At 35.7% G+C, this 15,354-nt stretch overlaps 1 protein-coding gene across 6 annotated transcripts; it reads left to right on the plus strand.

Annotated features, from left to right (window-relative positions):
• Nucleotides 1-1,173: 1,173 nt before the first annotated feature.
• Nucleotides 1,174-14,960, plus strand: LOC105058106 (probable 6-phosphogluconolactonase 2). Of its 6 annotated transcripts, none has more exons than XM_073249355.1 (4): nt 1,174-1,357; nt 4,118-4,321; nt 4,487-4,625; nt 14,005-14,960. In XM_073249355.1, exons 2-4 carry the CDS (start codon nt 4,149-4,151, stop codon nt 14,512-14,514), a joined length of 822 nt encoding a protein of 273 aa, XP_073105456.1. In that variant the 5' UTR covers nt 1,174-1,357; nt 4,118-4,148; the 3' UTR covers nt 14,515-14,960. The 6 variants fall into 6 exon arrangements, with proteins under 6 accessions (XP_073105456.1, XP_029124209.1, XP_073105458.1 ...); XM_029268376.2 differs by having other exon boundaries at nt 1,175-1,429; XM_073249357.1 differs by having other exon boundaries at nt 1,178-1,357; nt 4,490-4,625.
• The last annotated feature ends 394 nt before the right edge of the window (nt 14,961-15,354 follow it).

Below are 15,354 nucleotides of genomic sequence, written 5' to 3' on the forward strand. Positions count from 1 at the left end.
TGCAAAATTACCTTAGAAAATCTTATCCTTTTACAAGAATTTTGTGATTCTTTTTCTAAGAGGTGTTTCAGCATATTCTCCTAAACATCCCTAGCTTTAAGTATAACTCTCTTACCCCTTCAAATAATATAAACAAAATGAGTTTACTAGGCCACCTCTTTGATCATCCAAATATGTTAATTTTTGGAATTTATTTAAATCAAATAAGCAGTGGGTCATCCCAAGTAAAGGTAAGTTGTTGCGCACGTTGTCATTAATTTCACTTTAGCCTTTTGAGAGGGTTCTTTGTGAGAAACTTATGTTTGGCATATCCCATAAATGGAGTTGTAGGCAAATCATCTAGCTCCACCACGCTTTTGCAATAGTATTAGACTAGACTACTATATATAAAGAAATTTATAAAAAAATTTTTGATAAAATATGGGTAAATAATAATAATAATAATAATAATAATAATAATAATAATAATAATAATAATAATAATAATAATAATAATAATAATAATATATTTTGATGCGGTATTACATTGTTCAAAATGATAACATCTAATAAAGTTATGAGAATGGACAAACAATAATTTTTAGTTCTTACATACAAAGTGATTTACCTAAATGCAAGAGGAAAACTTAACAAATATCATACGTTGAATAACATTGTTTTGTTTCAAGTATTCTATGCATAGGCTAACATCTAATAAGACATAAAACTTTTTTGAAAAATTTTCTTCGTTATAATGGACAAAAAATACTATTTAGATCCCATGCTTTGAATAACAAATGTTAACCATCAATTATTAAATACATGTCCTTATACAAAACGGTAAGAAAATATGTCACAATCTATATATAATTATGTATAGACTAATAAGAACATCATAATAAGTTTAAGATTACCAATAAAATATAAAATTACAAAAGCTAACCAGGGAGGAGGTAAGAGGCATTGGTTTGCCATGGCGAAGGCAATACCCCAACTTTGGGGGAAATGTAGGGCCCATTTTTCTGGACTCTAGTGGAGAAACAGATTAGCTGGCCACTTGTCAAAAAATTATTTGCACAGGTGTTTTTTTGTCCTTCCTTACTCTCTCTCAAGTCTAAACCAACAAGAGAGAGAAAGACTCCTTGCACTTTTTTTGTGATAAGAGACTCCTTGTACTTTGCTCCCCCCCCCTCTCTCTCTCTCTCTCTGTAGAAGTGGCGTTGTATATAAGCCCGAGAGAGTGGGTTCTCTTCTTCCCTTTCTCTGCTTGTTTAAAGCTTTTTTCTCTTCTCTCTGGCAGAGAATTCTGGGAGAAAGAAAGACGGGGCGGAGACTGGCAGGAGGGAAAAAGGCGCTCTCTTTTTTCGGTTTTGTGGAGGTTTTTTTTTTCCCCCCCGAATCTTTTAAGGGTTTTTGGTTCAGCGGATGCACGTGTGTGCAGCTGGAGGGGGTGAGTTCTTGGCGTCTTCTTGGATTAATTTAATGCTTTCTTGGAGTGGATTGGAATAAAAGGGATGCTGATGTCACCCAATTCTTTGCGTTTGTTCCATTCCAGCGTTCACTGCCGCCCATCGCTCTCTCTCTCTCTCTCTCTCTCTCTCTCTCTTTCTCTCTATCTGCTTCTCCAGTGAGCTCTCCTCTGTCCCTTTTCTTTTTGGTTAATTGAGATTTTTTTTTTTAGAGCATAATGTGATGGCCAGTTGGTTTTGGGATCTAGGATTGCCTAGTTTTGCTAAAATTGGGGTTCTTCTGATGTAAAAAAGTTCGATCTTTGATGCTTTTTTTTTTTTTTTTTTGATTTGTTTGGTGGTAACTGGATTGCTTTGATCGCAAGTGATGAGATGGCTCTTCTGCTCTTCCTGACACGTTGTTTGTACTAAATTTTGCTTCGAGATTCTTAGATTTTAAGAGATTTGGAATTGTTTATTGTTGTTCTCTCTCTGTGAGGGGAAGATGTGGGACTGGGATCGTTTGGGGATCCGAGTTTGTTTCGTTCCGCTGATTTCTTAGATATGTTTTGATATGGGACATCGATTCTCGAGCCTGTCATCTTTCTTTGGCCGAGATCATATTGCTTCTTCTTTGTCGAGGAATGGCTTTCCATACCCTTATTCACATCTTCCTCTTCTTCAACTCTTGTGGCGTGATTAGCTGAGAGTCTGCTTTAGGTTCTGTTTTCTTAAATGTAGGAATGAATTAATTTTGTTTCTTGATTCTGTTCTGGAAGCTGGAAAAATGTTTTTGGATTTTTTTAACTAAAAGAATGGAATCTTTGAATTGCTCTGCTGTAAAAGGATGGTTGTCCGAGCTTTTCTTGACATGATGGGATACTTTTCTTCCTTTCTTCATATAATATTTATCTGTGAGATACTCAGTAGCATTTTTTTTTTTTAAATTTCTAATGGTTTTGCTATAGGGCTTTATTCTTTAAAAGTCGCGCCTATGCAAAGTTGGGTTCTTGAAATGAGACGTTAAAATCATGTTGTGGAAAAGATGCCTTTTCTTGAGCAATATTCGTTTTTTTCTCTTTCTGATTACTTGTTTTACTTCTTTAATTTTCGAACGTGAATCCTAATTCATCATAGACAGAGTCAAGATATTCTTCTTTTTTTTTTTTCTTCCCATATTGTCAAAAGGATTAGTGAAGGATTCAGATAGTTTTTCCCTCTCAATTCATTTTGTGTTATAAGATTTGGTTAAGCATAGGTATTTCTCATCTTACACTATCTCTTTTGCTTTTGAGATTTAGTTTTTAGGATCTTTGCACGTTTGTTGTTGAAGGGTTTGCTCTTGCCAAACATTTTTCTCCTCTAATGTTGTCAGCATAAGATTTTTGGGACTCATCTATTTTTTGCTTAACAATTTTTTGTTTGTTTGCTTATGCCAGCCTACATGGTTACATATGTTCTATCTGAATTTGGTTGCGCTGACACGGAAAGTGGGAGATCTGGCATCTTTTCTCATTCTTTTATTATCTCCTATAAATTTGAAGCCTTTTCCCCTGTTTGGAGAATGTTAGAATTTTGAATTGTTTGACGAGCTAATATTGTAGCTGATTGAGACTTGTTTTCCCTGCTTTCTTCAACTGACAGATATTTCTTGTTTATCGTAGTGAGATAAATGCATGTTTGACATGTTACAAATGTCTTTTTCTGGCATTCTCGATATATGTCATTTTCTGGTCTTGTTGCTACATTCATGCAGAGGTGGGGAGATCTGCTACCTGCTTTTCTGTGTATACAAGGTTGGTATTGACATGACAACAAAGCAGAAGCGGAGGATCCCATGCTTGCATGCGGCCATTTTTGATGAAATAATTACTTCATTTAAAGATTGTGAATAATTGGGTTGGATATTTACTTTTTTCACTTGACGGAGAACTGTACATATCAGATGTTTGATCTCTGAGCTGCTTTATTAACACCATATGAAATATGATATGGGACAAATATTTGCAATGCAAATGTTTACTTTTCATGATTAAAGATGGTTTTGAAACTAATATATATTTTAATATTTTTAAAGTCACAATTAATCTGAAAACAGAGTGAGTTTCTTGCTCCTTCTTTTAATAATTCATGAGCTGGATTTGCTTGTTGATTCATTTTCTTTATTGCTTTCTGGAGGCAAAGAATCAGTCGCTGTTCTGATTTTAAAAAATGTCTAAATTTTATTTTTTATATGATTGTGGTCTAATTTGTTCTTCATGGAAACACATCCCTTACTTCTTTGCAATTTTTAATCTTGTCAAATGCTTTTTTGTCTTTACAGTTGTACTTTACTAGATGCAATCCTTTGTTCCTCTTGCTGTTGTTTTTTATAATATAGAATATCAGAGGATTCTTTTCTCTCTTTTTCTCTCCTTTCCTTGAATCCTTCATATGATTGTCATTGAGAATTACTGCTTCAGAATATATGTTTTAAATATCTTTAGGGGAATACTTGGTTGTCTTCTGCTTGCTCAGATAGTCAAAATCCTAGAGTTTGAGTTGATGTTTTACTCAATTTCATTGATTCCAGTTTTGAGTGGAGACGGATGTTTTCTTTCACATTCAGTTGAGCCAATCCTTTAGTTTATGCCAGTCCAAGAAATTTTTATGAAGTTTCATGTTTCTGAGTTACGTTTCTATTTTTGTAGGACTTGATTGGAGTGTAGCATTTTGACAGAAATGGCAGCTAGTAGTGAAGCCAGGAAGAAGAGTGAACTGAGAGTTTTTGAAAGTTTAGATGAGCTGGCCACTGATCTTGCTGAGTACATTGCACAACTATCAGAGACTTCGGTGAAGGAGAGGGGATGCTTTACTATTGCTTTTTCTGGGGGTTCTCTTATCAGCTTGATTGGGTAATTTCTTAAATAAATTTCTGTTACTGGTTTGTTTTAGATGGATAAATGCAGTGTTATTTGCTCGATGAATTAGTCCACCTAATCCTTTTATTTCTTAAAGCTTTCGTAAGCAGCCATTTTGTCAGAAAATGAGAAGGATTTCAAGCTTAACTTTCTGTGAAGCAGGAAACTTTGTGAGGCTCCTTACAACAAGACTGTTGATTGGACAAAATGGTATGTCTTCTGGGCTGACGAGCGTGCAGTGGCGAAGAATCATGGAGACAGTAACTACAAGCAAACAAAGGATGGTTTTCTTTCCAAGGTATATGAATCAATACGAACTCTCTGTTGCTTAGTAGACAAACAAGTTTCAATCTTTATGTTTCTCGTGAGTGTAATCATATTTGATGAGCATCGGTTTCTGTGAAAACCATTCCATTTAGGGGATGGTTGTTGTGTTAGAATATTTTAATGGAAAGCATTTCATTTTATAAAGTTTTAACTGTGACTCTTAACTATAGAACATTTCAGTTAGCAAAGTTCTGACCTTTTTTCTAATCAGCATCAGTCGTTGTGTCAAATGCGTGGCTATCAATCTGGCCTCTTTTCTTAGCTGTTCCTTTTCCTTTTGGATAATATTGTAGCTATACCTGTAAGCATTAGTCTTTGCACTTTGGATGCTTGATTGTTCCACTGAAGTGTCTAAGAAGCCTAAGAAAAAATGTAATGTATACATGCAAGTATTTTATACTCCTATTGGTAGATTTTTTTGTCTCTTCAGCAAGGTACTTCAAAATTTTATTATTATTATTATTTTTATTTTTTTTAAAATTTGGTTCAGGAATTGTGCTTCTCTGAGGTGTTACAGACACATATAATAGTCATGTTGCCGTGTTGAGATACCTGGACTTACATGGAATTGTTTCAAACAAAGAGATAGGAGATCTACACCCTGATGCAAATTGTTAGGGAGGAATTTGGAAATGGTTGTTTTGACCAAGGATTTATCAGTGATAGAAATGACTGATGAAAAGATCAGTCCGTCGCTATTGTAGTCAAAGCTTGCATGGTATGCTATGGAAATCATGGTGACAGGGATGTGTGCTTTTGCTCTAAAGTTTCTAACCATTGCATCGGACAACATCTACTATGATGTACTTTGTTAGATTAACACCGCCTAGGGAGATTTGATAATGGGAATTTAGAATGTTACAATTTAGAGTCATGCATTAGCTTCTGAGAAATGGTTGTTGATAACTTATCTTTACATCCATCATGGTAATGTCCAACCTTGTAAATATGTAAATATATCATATCCTGTTGCTTGGATTGGAAAACGCTAGCATAAGATGGCTTTCTCCAGTATAGTTCATCAGAAGTTTCTCTGGAGTTGAAATTTTCTTCTTTTTAGGACTTAGTCATATTCTATGTTATACTGGCTCAGAATGTCATTTGAGCCAATAACCTATAGATGTATGACACAATCCCTTGTATGTTTGACTGCTTTTATAAAGCAATTAAGCCTCAACCAAGCTAATATTGGGAAAAAACCACCTGAAAATAGATAGAAAAATAAAGTCGCCCACTGTTGACTCTTGAATCTTGATTATCTTTCTACTAAACCTCCTGCTTCCATAGGCTGACGCTATCCAAAAGGACATCTGCTCTCAATTTCCATGAATTATATCTTCTTTCTCCTTTTAAAAGTCATGCATGGAGTTCCTTTCTATACTGATATTTTCATTGGATTGCCAGTAAATATCAACACATGCAAGCAAAAGCAGATGTTAGTGAATATATTGTAATAACAAGTCTTAGTTTTTCAATTTTGGTTGCTAACAATGATCTTAATGTGATTCCATTTCCTTATTTAAGGTCATCACCATGCAGAACAAATTCTCTATAAATCATTCCTCTCCATTAAGACCTTGGCTCTCCCCTCTTTTGACATTGGTAGATGTAGTTTGAGGCACCTTCTCCCAGGTGCTGTCCCTTGAAGATGCACAAATACATTCATGCTCGATTATTTGCTTCATTTTGTATTCTCATGCTACTGCCACTTCCAGTTTTATTGTAATCTAACTCTCTCAACTAGTTATAACAAATACCCAGCTCAACATACAATACATTTATCTTATGCTTATGTACTCTGGCATGACTCGGCTTATTCAATTAACTTATGCTGAACCAGCCTCTATCCAGTGGAATGGTTCCACTTGGTCTTGTGCTATACAACCATGCCATTATCTCTTTGCATGTTTATAATGCATTTCAGTGTGTTGTTTGCACAAATTTAATCATTTTGAAAAATAGAGTTTGATATTTCATGGTGGGATTAGACATGGGGCGAACATCAGGCCCATATGGTTATCCTTTTGACATGGGGCTAAAATCAGGCCCATATGGTTTTCCTTTTGTCATGGATGAAATAATGGCTAAGAAGAGATACAATTTTGTATGTTATTCATCAAAGATTAATAGTGATTTATAAGAATTGACAAAGTGAAATGTTAAATTGGAATTTGGAGAAAAGCCTTAGAAGGATTCAAAAAGTTGGTAGGTTGAAAATTAATTATAAGGAAAGCAAATTTGATGTAAATTGAAATGAAGTTGAGAGTCTAACTGAAATTGATGGCAAAGAATTACAATAGCTTGATCACTTTTTATATTTAGGTCTATTATCACGAAAGTATGGAGTGATCTAGAGAATGCTGAGCTAAATCGAACTGGATGGCTCAGCCCGTATTAGGGGTGAAAGTGGCATGTATAATATCCATCTGGATCTATATTCGTATTGGAATCAATCCAGATATAGACAAATTTAAGGATTCGATGAATATCCGTATCCATATTCGTAAAAAAAAAATAGATATGGATATGGATAGACAACTATTAGATTCGTATCCGAATATCCGAATCTATCTATAACCCTATAAATTTCATATAGCACTTATTAAATTTTAAAAAAAATATACAACCATATAAACATGCTATTAAATTGATTTATCATCTATTTAGTAATATTTTTGATTTTGTAGTTATAAAGTTTAATTATCCAACTTATATCCGTAATTATACCCATACTGACAGTATCTGAATTACATCCATATCCGTTTAAAACAAATGTGGATATAAATTTTTGCATGCAAATAATATCTGTATTTGTATTCATCAGACAAAACAAATATAGATATGAATATGCTGGTATCTGATCCATATCCGATCTGGTTTCAGTCCCTAGCCCATATAGTGCTGTGTTGATGCTGGCCTAGGATAATTTAGCTATTTAGGTTGGTTCGTTTATAAAATCCTCTTTACCTTGTTCAGGTCGAAGTGTTGGATTGCTCAAGACATTCAAGAGAGTTTGATGTCTCTCTCACTTGCACACACACTCTCTCTCTTCTTTGACATCGACTAGTGCCTCTCTCCCCTCTTCGATGCCGGTGCCTCTCTCCCCTCTTCGATGTCGATTCCTTTGTCCCTTCTTCATGCCATCAAGTAGGTCTCTCCACCATCCTCTTTTTACCCTTAATTTCTTTCTTTCTCGAAAGCTTGGGTTTCTTCTTGCTAAGTTATTGAGGAGAAATCTCTCAGATTCTCCAATCCTCCAGATTGGAGTTCTCGAAGACATTGCCTCCCTCAAAGCTAGGGTTTCTTTTGCACCCATTGCCGGTAAGCATCCTCTCTCTTTCCCTTCCTCTCTCTCTCTCTTTCTCTCTTTGTCCCCCCTCCCCTCCCCCCCACCAACTTCCCTCCCTCCCTCCCTCCATACCTCTCTCTCTCTTCTTCCCTCTCCTTCACCATCTAACCTCCCTCTCTCTGATTTGGTATGCCCTGGTATAGTGCAATATAGACCTATACCATATCGAAATGGTTGTCGGCCAATATGGGCTCCAGTATTGGTTTGGTAGACCTTGGAGAGGTAGATGCATAGATAGCTAATGGAGTCAAGATTTTGGTAGATGAATTGGAAGGTGCTCAGTGGGTATTTCATAACCAATATGTCTTGTTGGCTTAAAGAGAAAATTTTGTTCTACAGTATCTTAAATGTCTTGGCTGGAAATATTTTGTAAATCATAGTAAAACGTCTAGCTTTATATACTTGTTCAGTGCTTGGAACTGAAAAAATGGCTCAAGCAAACAAAATGAGCATGATAGATATGAGAATGTTGAGTTGGGTGCATGGTAAAAACTAGGAAAGATTGAGAATGAGCGTATTGAAACAAATGTAGGAGCAGTAGTGGTTAAGGACAAGTAATGGGTAAGAGTGATGAAATAGTACACTTTTATGGAGCAAAGATTTGAGGATTCCTTGGTTCGAGGTTCTTGTATTTGTTCAAAGCAAGGCTTTAAAGATAACCTGAATTGGACCGAACTATCTAGTTCATATTGAATAGAGGTTCAAAAGGTTCTATCTCTATGAATTCAAGGTCTTCTTATTGCTAATCATACTTGAATTGGCAACTTAGGGCGAACTACCCTTGAATCTTATTATGCCCCCAACTCGAGATTACGAGTCAGGGATCGCGATAGCCGCCGCATATTCATAAAGAACTCTCTCCATAAGCATGCAAGACATCTCATCATGATATCATAAAGCAACAGCAAAACAAAATTGAAATAATTAATATTCAACTTTAATTCAAATACTAAATCAAATATCTTGTAAAATAAAATTTCATAGTTTTCATCAACTTTAATAAATTCTAGTCTAAAATAAAGATATCAAACTCTGCTTCTAATTCGCTCTTCCATATAGAATTTTCGAGTCAAGTTAGTCTTCTGAATATATAAAAACAGTAAAATATAGAGTAATAAGCTAGACAGCCTAGTAAGCAATGTACATTTTTAGCTAGATAAATCAAACAATAATAATATACTGAAAATAAGTATGTAAGGTGTATCAATTCAAAATATACAACACCAATTAAAAAAAGATTTATATAAATTTAGTCTTTTTAAAATTCATTCTCAAATTCATTTTTCTTCATAAATTGATTATTTTTAAAAATTACATTCATCACAATAGCCACGAACCAAATCAAAGTATTAGTAAATAACCTCTGTTGGGAGGGTATCAAGTACCAGTGTTTAACCGTCCCACTGGTAGGATATCAAAATACTAGTGCACAACCCCCACTGGCAGGATGGCAGAGTACCAACGTTTGACCGTCTCACTAGTAGGGTATCAAAGTACTAGCATTTAAACCCCTCACTAGCTGGGTATCAAAGTATCAGCGTTTAATCATCCCACTGGTAGGATATCAAGGTATTAGTATTTAACCACCCCATTGGTATGATATTGAAGTACCAGTTTTAACCTCTACTGGCAGGGTTCGATACATAGTTAGGTTGCGAGTCAAAATTCATCTCAAATTGAAGCACTTTTTTAGATTCCAATTTGAAAAGTCATAAACCAAGTGACATTGAAATCAATCGATTAATCCATATTAAATTCAATACATTCGATACTTAATATTTCAGAAAAAATATATTCGGTGATTCAAAATACGTGCATTATATTCATAAATCATGATAATTCAATATAGAAAATATTTTGTATTTTGCTGATAAATCTAGAAAAAGTGAAGCATTACTTACCTCACACATACTTTAGTGAATTCGCATAATTTGATAATTTTTTTTAAAATCTTCAATTCATAGATCACATTGTAATATTCCATTGCTGGACATCTTCTAGTCGAGATAACTACACTTCTAAACATAATTAGTCCAATAATCAGAAAAGATATGGACAATCATGGGAGACATGATGAACAATAATCACATCCTACACTCCAAATCGATGTGGTTGTGACAATTTATTCGGTCATGATCAAATTAGGTGGTTCGAAGTTTCTCTACCAGGTCAACTCGAATTCGATGCTACAGGGCCTAGACTTTTTCATTGATTTTATATAAATTAAGTAGAGAGAGAATATCGGAGGAGAGAAAAATTAATCAAAGTGGAATATAACTGATCCGATATTCCGATTGATCCGATCAAGGCGAATTAATCAAATCATGAATGAACTAATACATATATATGGTCCAACAGAAATCATAGATAATTGAATATAGAAGAATTTAATCTAACCAAGGTGGGTGCGGGCACACTGTTCGACGACTGCGGATCAGGATCCTTCACTAAGCTCGATCAAAATCATCGAAAAAAAGTTCTTCATTGGATTAATCTTAGAGAGAGAAATCATTATAGAGAGAGAAATAATTCTAGAGAGAGAAAATAAAATTTTCTAGAGAGAAACTGAAACTTTCTAGAGAGAGAAAGTGAGGATTCAAACTCAGAGAAGGAAGAGACAAAAACTCTCTCTCTTTGTTTTCACCTTTTTTTCTTTTTCTTTTCCTTTTTTTCTTTTCTTTTTCTCTTTTTCCTTTCTCCTTGTTTTTCCTTCTTCTTCGTTCTTTCTAATGGAACGGGGGATTCGGCTGATCCCCTTTTTTCTGGAGCAGCGGAGCTTCCACCGTCGATGGCTATGGTTGACGGTGGTCGGGGCCTCAGTGAGCAGCTAGTGCTTCCCTTCCTAGTGATTGACGGTGACGAATGGCACCAGAAAATCAAAGAAAAGTCAGTGAAAAATAGAGGAAATAAAACTCGATTTATCTTAAGAGAAATCCAGTGATTGCCGGTCGAAATCGATGCTTTGATGGTTGGGAAATTTAGGGAAAAGATCAATCTAAAGGTCATAGGTTCTTACTTGGCCTTTCCGGCGGCATTCAACTACGATTTTCGGTGAACTTGAGAAGAGAAAAATCTTTTTTTTTTCTTTGCGACGATTTGGAGGCCGACATAGGTGGGTTTCCAAGGGAACTTCATCCCTTTAAATAGAGGTGAAGGGGGAGGGGTTGGACTCCTCCCCGGCGTCGGATTCTGACTCCGATCGGGAGTCCAATGGAAGAGAAGACTCATAACAGGAGTCTTCTCTATTTTTTGTTTTTTTTGTTTTTTTTTTGGTGCTGCTTTAAGATTTTTGTGGGATATTACAAATCTGCTCCCAACTGAGCTGTTCTTGAGTGGTACCCAGTGGTACATTTTCGGAGAGAGAAAAGAGCTCTTGAATGGCTCTTTTCTCCAGTTTTTGTTTCATGATGGAGGGAGTTTGGCAGCGGTGTTAGGACATTACATCAGCTCATTTGAACTCATTGGCTTGAGCTTCTAAAATTGTTCTTTTCAAGGTGAGTCTCTTCTTTCCTCCATTTTTTTTTGAAAGTGCAAATCATGCAAAAATAGTTAAATACAGGGAAAATCCTGTCAAAATTTTGTTTAGAGAGAACTTCTTTGAGAGATTTATGCTCTAGAACATGAATCTGGGATTATAAGTTAGGGTTTTAGGTGTTTTGAGGCTAACCCAACCTACACCCAAATATCCAATAAATCTAGAATTAACACAACGTAGCTCATCATACACTGTTTTTTGAGTTAGATATGAGAAAATATTTAATTAATTGTTTTAAATAGGTTCAAATATTGTAATTTCAAAAAATACATGAAGTGTTAGACAATATATTAATTTCTGAGATAGATGGTGCATTTTTTGAAATAAAGATTTCTTGTTAACCTATATCTTTAATTAATTCGACTTCTGTAGTTGCACATGAATCCAATGGTTTATTTGCAATTATTAGTATGCCCTTCTATATGGACCTATGACTTCTAGTAATCTAATTACTTTTCAAATGCTGGTATGAATGTCTATATGCTATGTGTGTAATTTGGATAGTGTATGATATATTATTTTATGTAATAAATATAAATGCTTCTAACTTCAGCATGCACATGAGACCATAAATTTAGCATTTAGACGAGAAAATACCATAGGAAACCCAAACCAGAATTTGGAGGCCAAAAAATGCCATTATCAAGGGTGTTTAAGGCATACTCTTGTGTATCCAACAGTTCCCTTCGTTGATTCCATTGTTGATTTGGCATATATCATGCCCACTCTTGGTCAGCAAACAAACATTCATATAGTTGGGATGATGCTTGATGTGCATTGTTGTGATCTGGAATGTCTGGATTATGGTAATTCCTTCCTAAGCTAGTATTGTGTAACAAGGTTTGGTCCATCAAGAACTACCAGTTTTTTCAATATATTGCCTAAATGCACCACTGAATGTGATTTCAAATTTATTAGTCTATTCATGCAGTGAAACTGATGTAACTTGATGATGTCTTAATCTGTACTTTACCTTCTGTGTTTTATGCGAGCTACATATTTAGGTTCTACAACTGGTCACTGCTAAGTATCTCAAAAGGGATAATTTTAGCTAGAGATTGATATTAAAGTTCCGATGAAGAGCATTTTCAACTATTGGACTCAGACAATTAAATCTTGAAAATTTAAAATAATGCAATTAAAAAAAATATAGACATAACATATTTATAGTTCCGACTCTTCAAACATGTTAATTTCAGATGGGTATCTGATATGTTCAGTTGCTTGAGAGGTAGCTTTATTTCCTGAAGCCTCATAACTAATTTGTTTTGCAATTGGAATCCGCATTTGTAGCCCCTTAGGTATGCCTTGTGCTTGACTATTAGAAACTATCCAAACTTAAATTACGTTGTTAAAACCAATGGTTCTTGAATTATATCAGGTACAAATCTCATCCCAAAAGTTAGCTATAACAGATAGCCCGCAGAAGCTATACAGGAAGTGCAGTTTTCTAGAAATATTCTTGTAAGAGTTCATCTTAACTTGCAGAATGGAAGTGACACAATAAGGACTCAAGGATGTCCTAAATGCTAGAGATTTTATGAGCAGCAGCGCACACATGTCCTGTTGCGCACATATGTTCTGTTCTTAAAGTTCTTCTCCTTTTGCTCCCATATCTTTACTTATGGTATATTTAGAACTTTGTTTGAATTTCAGCTCCTAAATCCAAGCAAAAGAAACTGAAGCTGTTGTTAATGAGCCAAGAATTTGCACGGGATTTTTCTACTGTATCCTTATATAGTGTTTATGTGGTGAGATGTGGCACGTTAGCAATAAATGTTGGCCTTAGCATTTGTGAAACTGCAAATGTAGTTTCTGCATGATAGAATATTGAACTATTTGTAGGACAAGTTATAAAAATTGGGGAATGCCAGACATCTCAGTTGTTGTGGAAGTGAATATCCCTATTGAAATTAAATGGTACTACTGTACGCCAGCATCTGCAGTTCAGTGATCATATACCCATTTTGGGGGAAGTATAAAATATATGTCTAACTTCTCCACTGTTTCTGATGTTAATCTTCATATAGATATACTATTGGCACTACATGCCTGCATGTGCATTACTATATAGCTATATGAGGCTGAGTGATGAGGACTTGCCATCTTAGCAAACAGCAACCATGTTCACTTCTTCTCCAAGATTTGTTTTATGTAAAAAGTAAGATTGCGGTAATTTTTTGAATTCCTAAAAACAGTAATATCTGTTTTATTATCTCTATTTTTTGCTAAAGTATTATCTGTAACATTTTTATCTGAATTTTATTTTCCTGGATAGCATAATTAGGTGTCTTAAGAACATATAATTATTCCCAACTTAGTGGAATTGTAAATCCAACTGATGGTCATTTTTGAAGAAATTTTGTTTTGAACATACGACCATGAAGTTTCTCTATCAATCATTATTTTCCACTCTATTCTAATGTCTTTCAGTACCATTTTCGTGCATGTGAATTACATGGTCAGGTGTCTGTTCTCAACAGCCATGTCTACTCCATCAATGACAATGTGACAGTGGAGGATGCAGCAGGGGAGTATGAATTTGCTATCCGCCAGCTAGTGAAGATCCGCATCATAGGTGTTTGCGAGAGCAATGATTGTCCCAAGTTTGATCTCATTCTTCTTGGCATGGGGCCCGATGGCCATGTGGCTTCACTGTTCCCTCACCATCCGGTCCTCGACCAGAAAGAGGAGTGGGTCACCTACATCACCAACTCCCCCCAGCCCCCACCTGAGAGGATCACCTTCACGCTCCCCGTGATCAACTCAGCATCTAATGTTGCTGTGGTGGCTACAGGTGAAGACAAAGCCGTGTCAGTTCACCTTGCTATTGCTGATGCCATTGATGGCCTGGATGCTGTGTCATTGCCTGCCCGGATGCTTCTGCCAGCTGATGGTAAATTGGTGTGGTTCTTGGATAAGCCAGCTGCCTCAGTTCTTGATGCTGGTAGCAATTTCTCTCAGCATGCTGAGTGAAGTAGGATGGTCTTTTGTCATATGTTAATGCCTGTAGATGTGGGCAAGAAATGTTAGTTTTGGGCCTTTGGTCTTCTTTGTTAATTTTCTGAGGGTAGCAGTGGTGGAGGGGCATTTTGTTTGTACTTGCTATGTGATGAGGGGGTTAGTACAGAACATAATAAGTCAGTTTCGACACAAGGCTTTGAGCCCCTTTTTGCAGCTGGGAAGTGATTAGAAATGGGAACACAGAGAGTATTTAATGTAGATATTTAGGGAGAAGGGTGGTGTGTTGTTGTTCATAGGCTGTTACCTCAGGAAAATCCATTTCTGGAATTTAGCAGGGACCTTTCAATGTTTTTTCCCCAAATGTGAGGCCACCTTTAATTGCATCAAGTGATGTAGATATGTGAACTCATTTTTGTTGTGATGATTGACTTGGCTTGTGCATCGTTTTTCCTTGGATCTTTTTCTCTTTCCTCCATTTACATGATTGAACTTGGATCTGGATGTGTTTGGCTTCGCTGTTCATCAATGGTCATGGATTATTCATTCACTCTTTGGTTGATGGCAAGGATTAAATATTGTGTTATAATTAGTGAATGAATTAAGGATGTTGTATGCTTTCATGATCTATATTTTTCTCACCCAGAGAAACTGAAGGTGATCCTTTCTTGGGAACTAAGACAGGATCGGAGAAATCTCAGGTAGGGTGAGGGCAGGATGCAAACTCTGATATTTGGTACCAAACTTGGAAAAGCCCTAACTGAGATGAGCAGATATTCAAATGAGGTGATTGAAGATTTGATTGTTTATTTATCAGCATTATACCGATGAAAGATGTCAAAAATAATCTGAGAC

The sequence above is a fragment of the Elaeis guineensis genome, chromosome 15 (assembly GCF_000442705.2).
Source record: "Elaeis guineensis isolate ETL-2024a chromosome 15, EG11, whole genome shotgun sequence".
Taxonomy (NCBI): Eukaryota; Viridiplantae; Streptophyta; class Magnoliopsida; order Arecales; family Arecaceae; genus Elaeis; species Elaeis guineensis.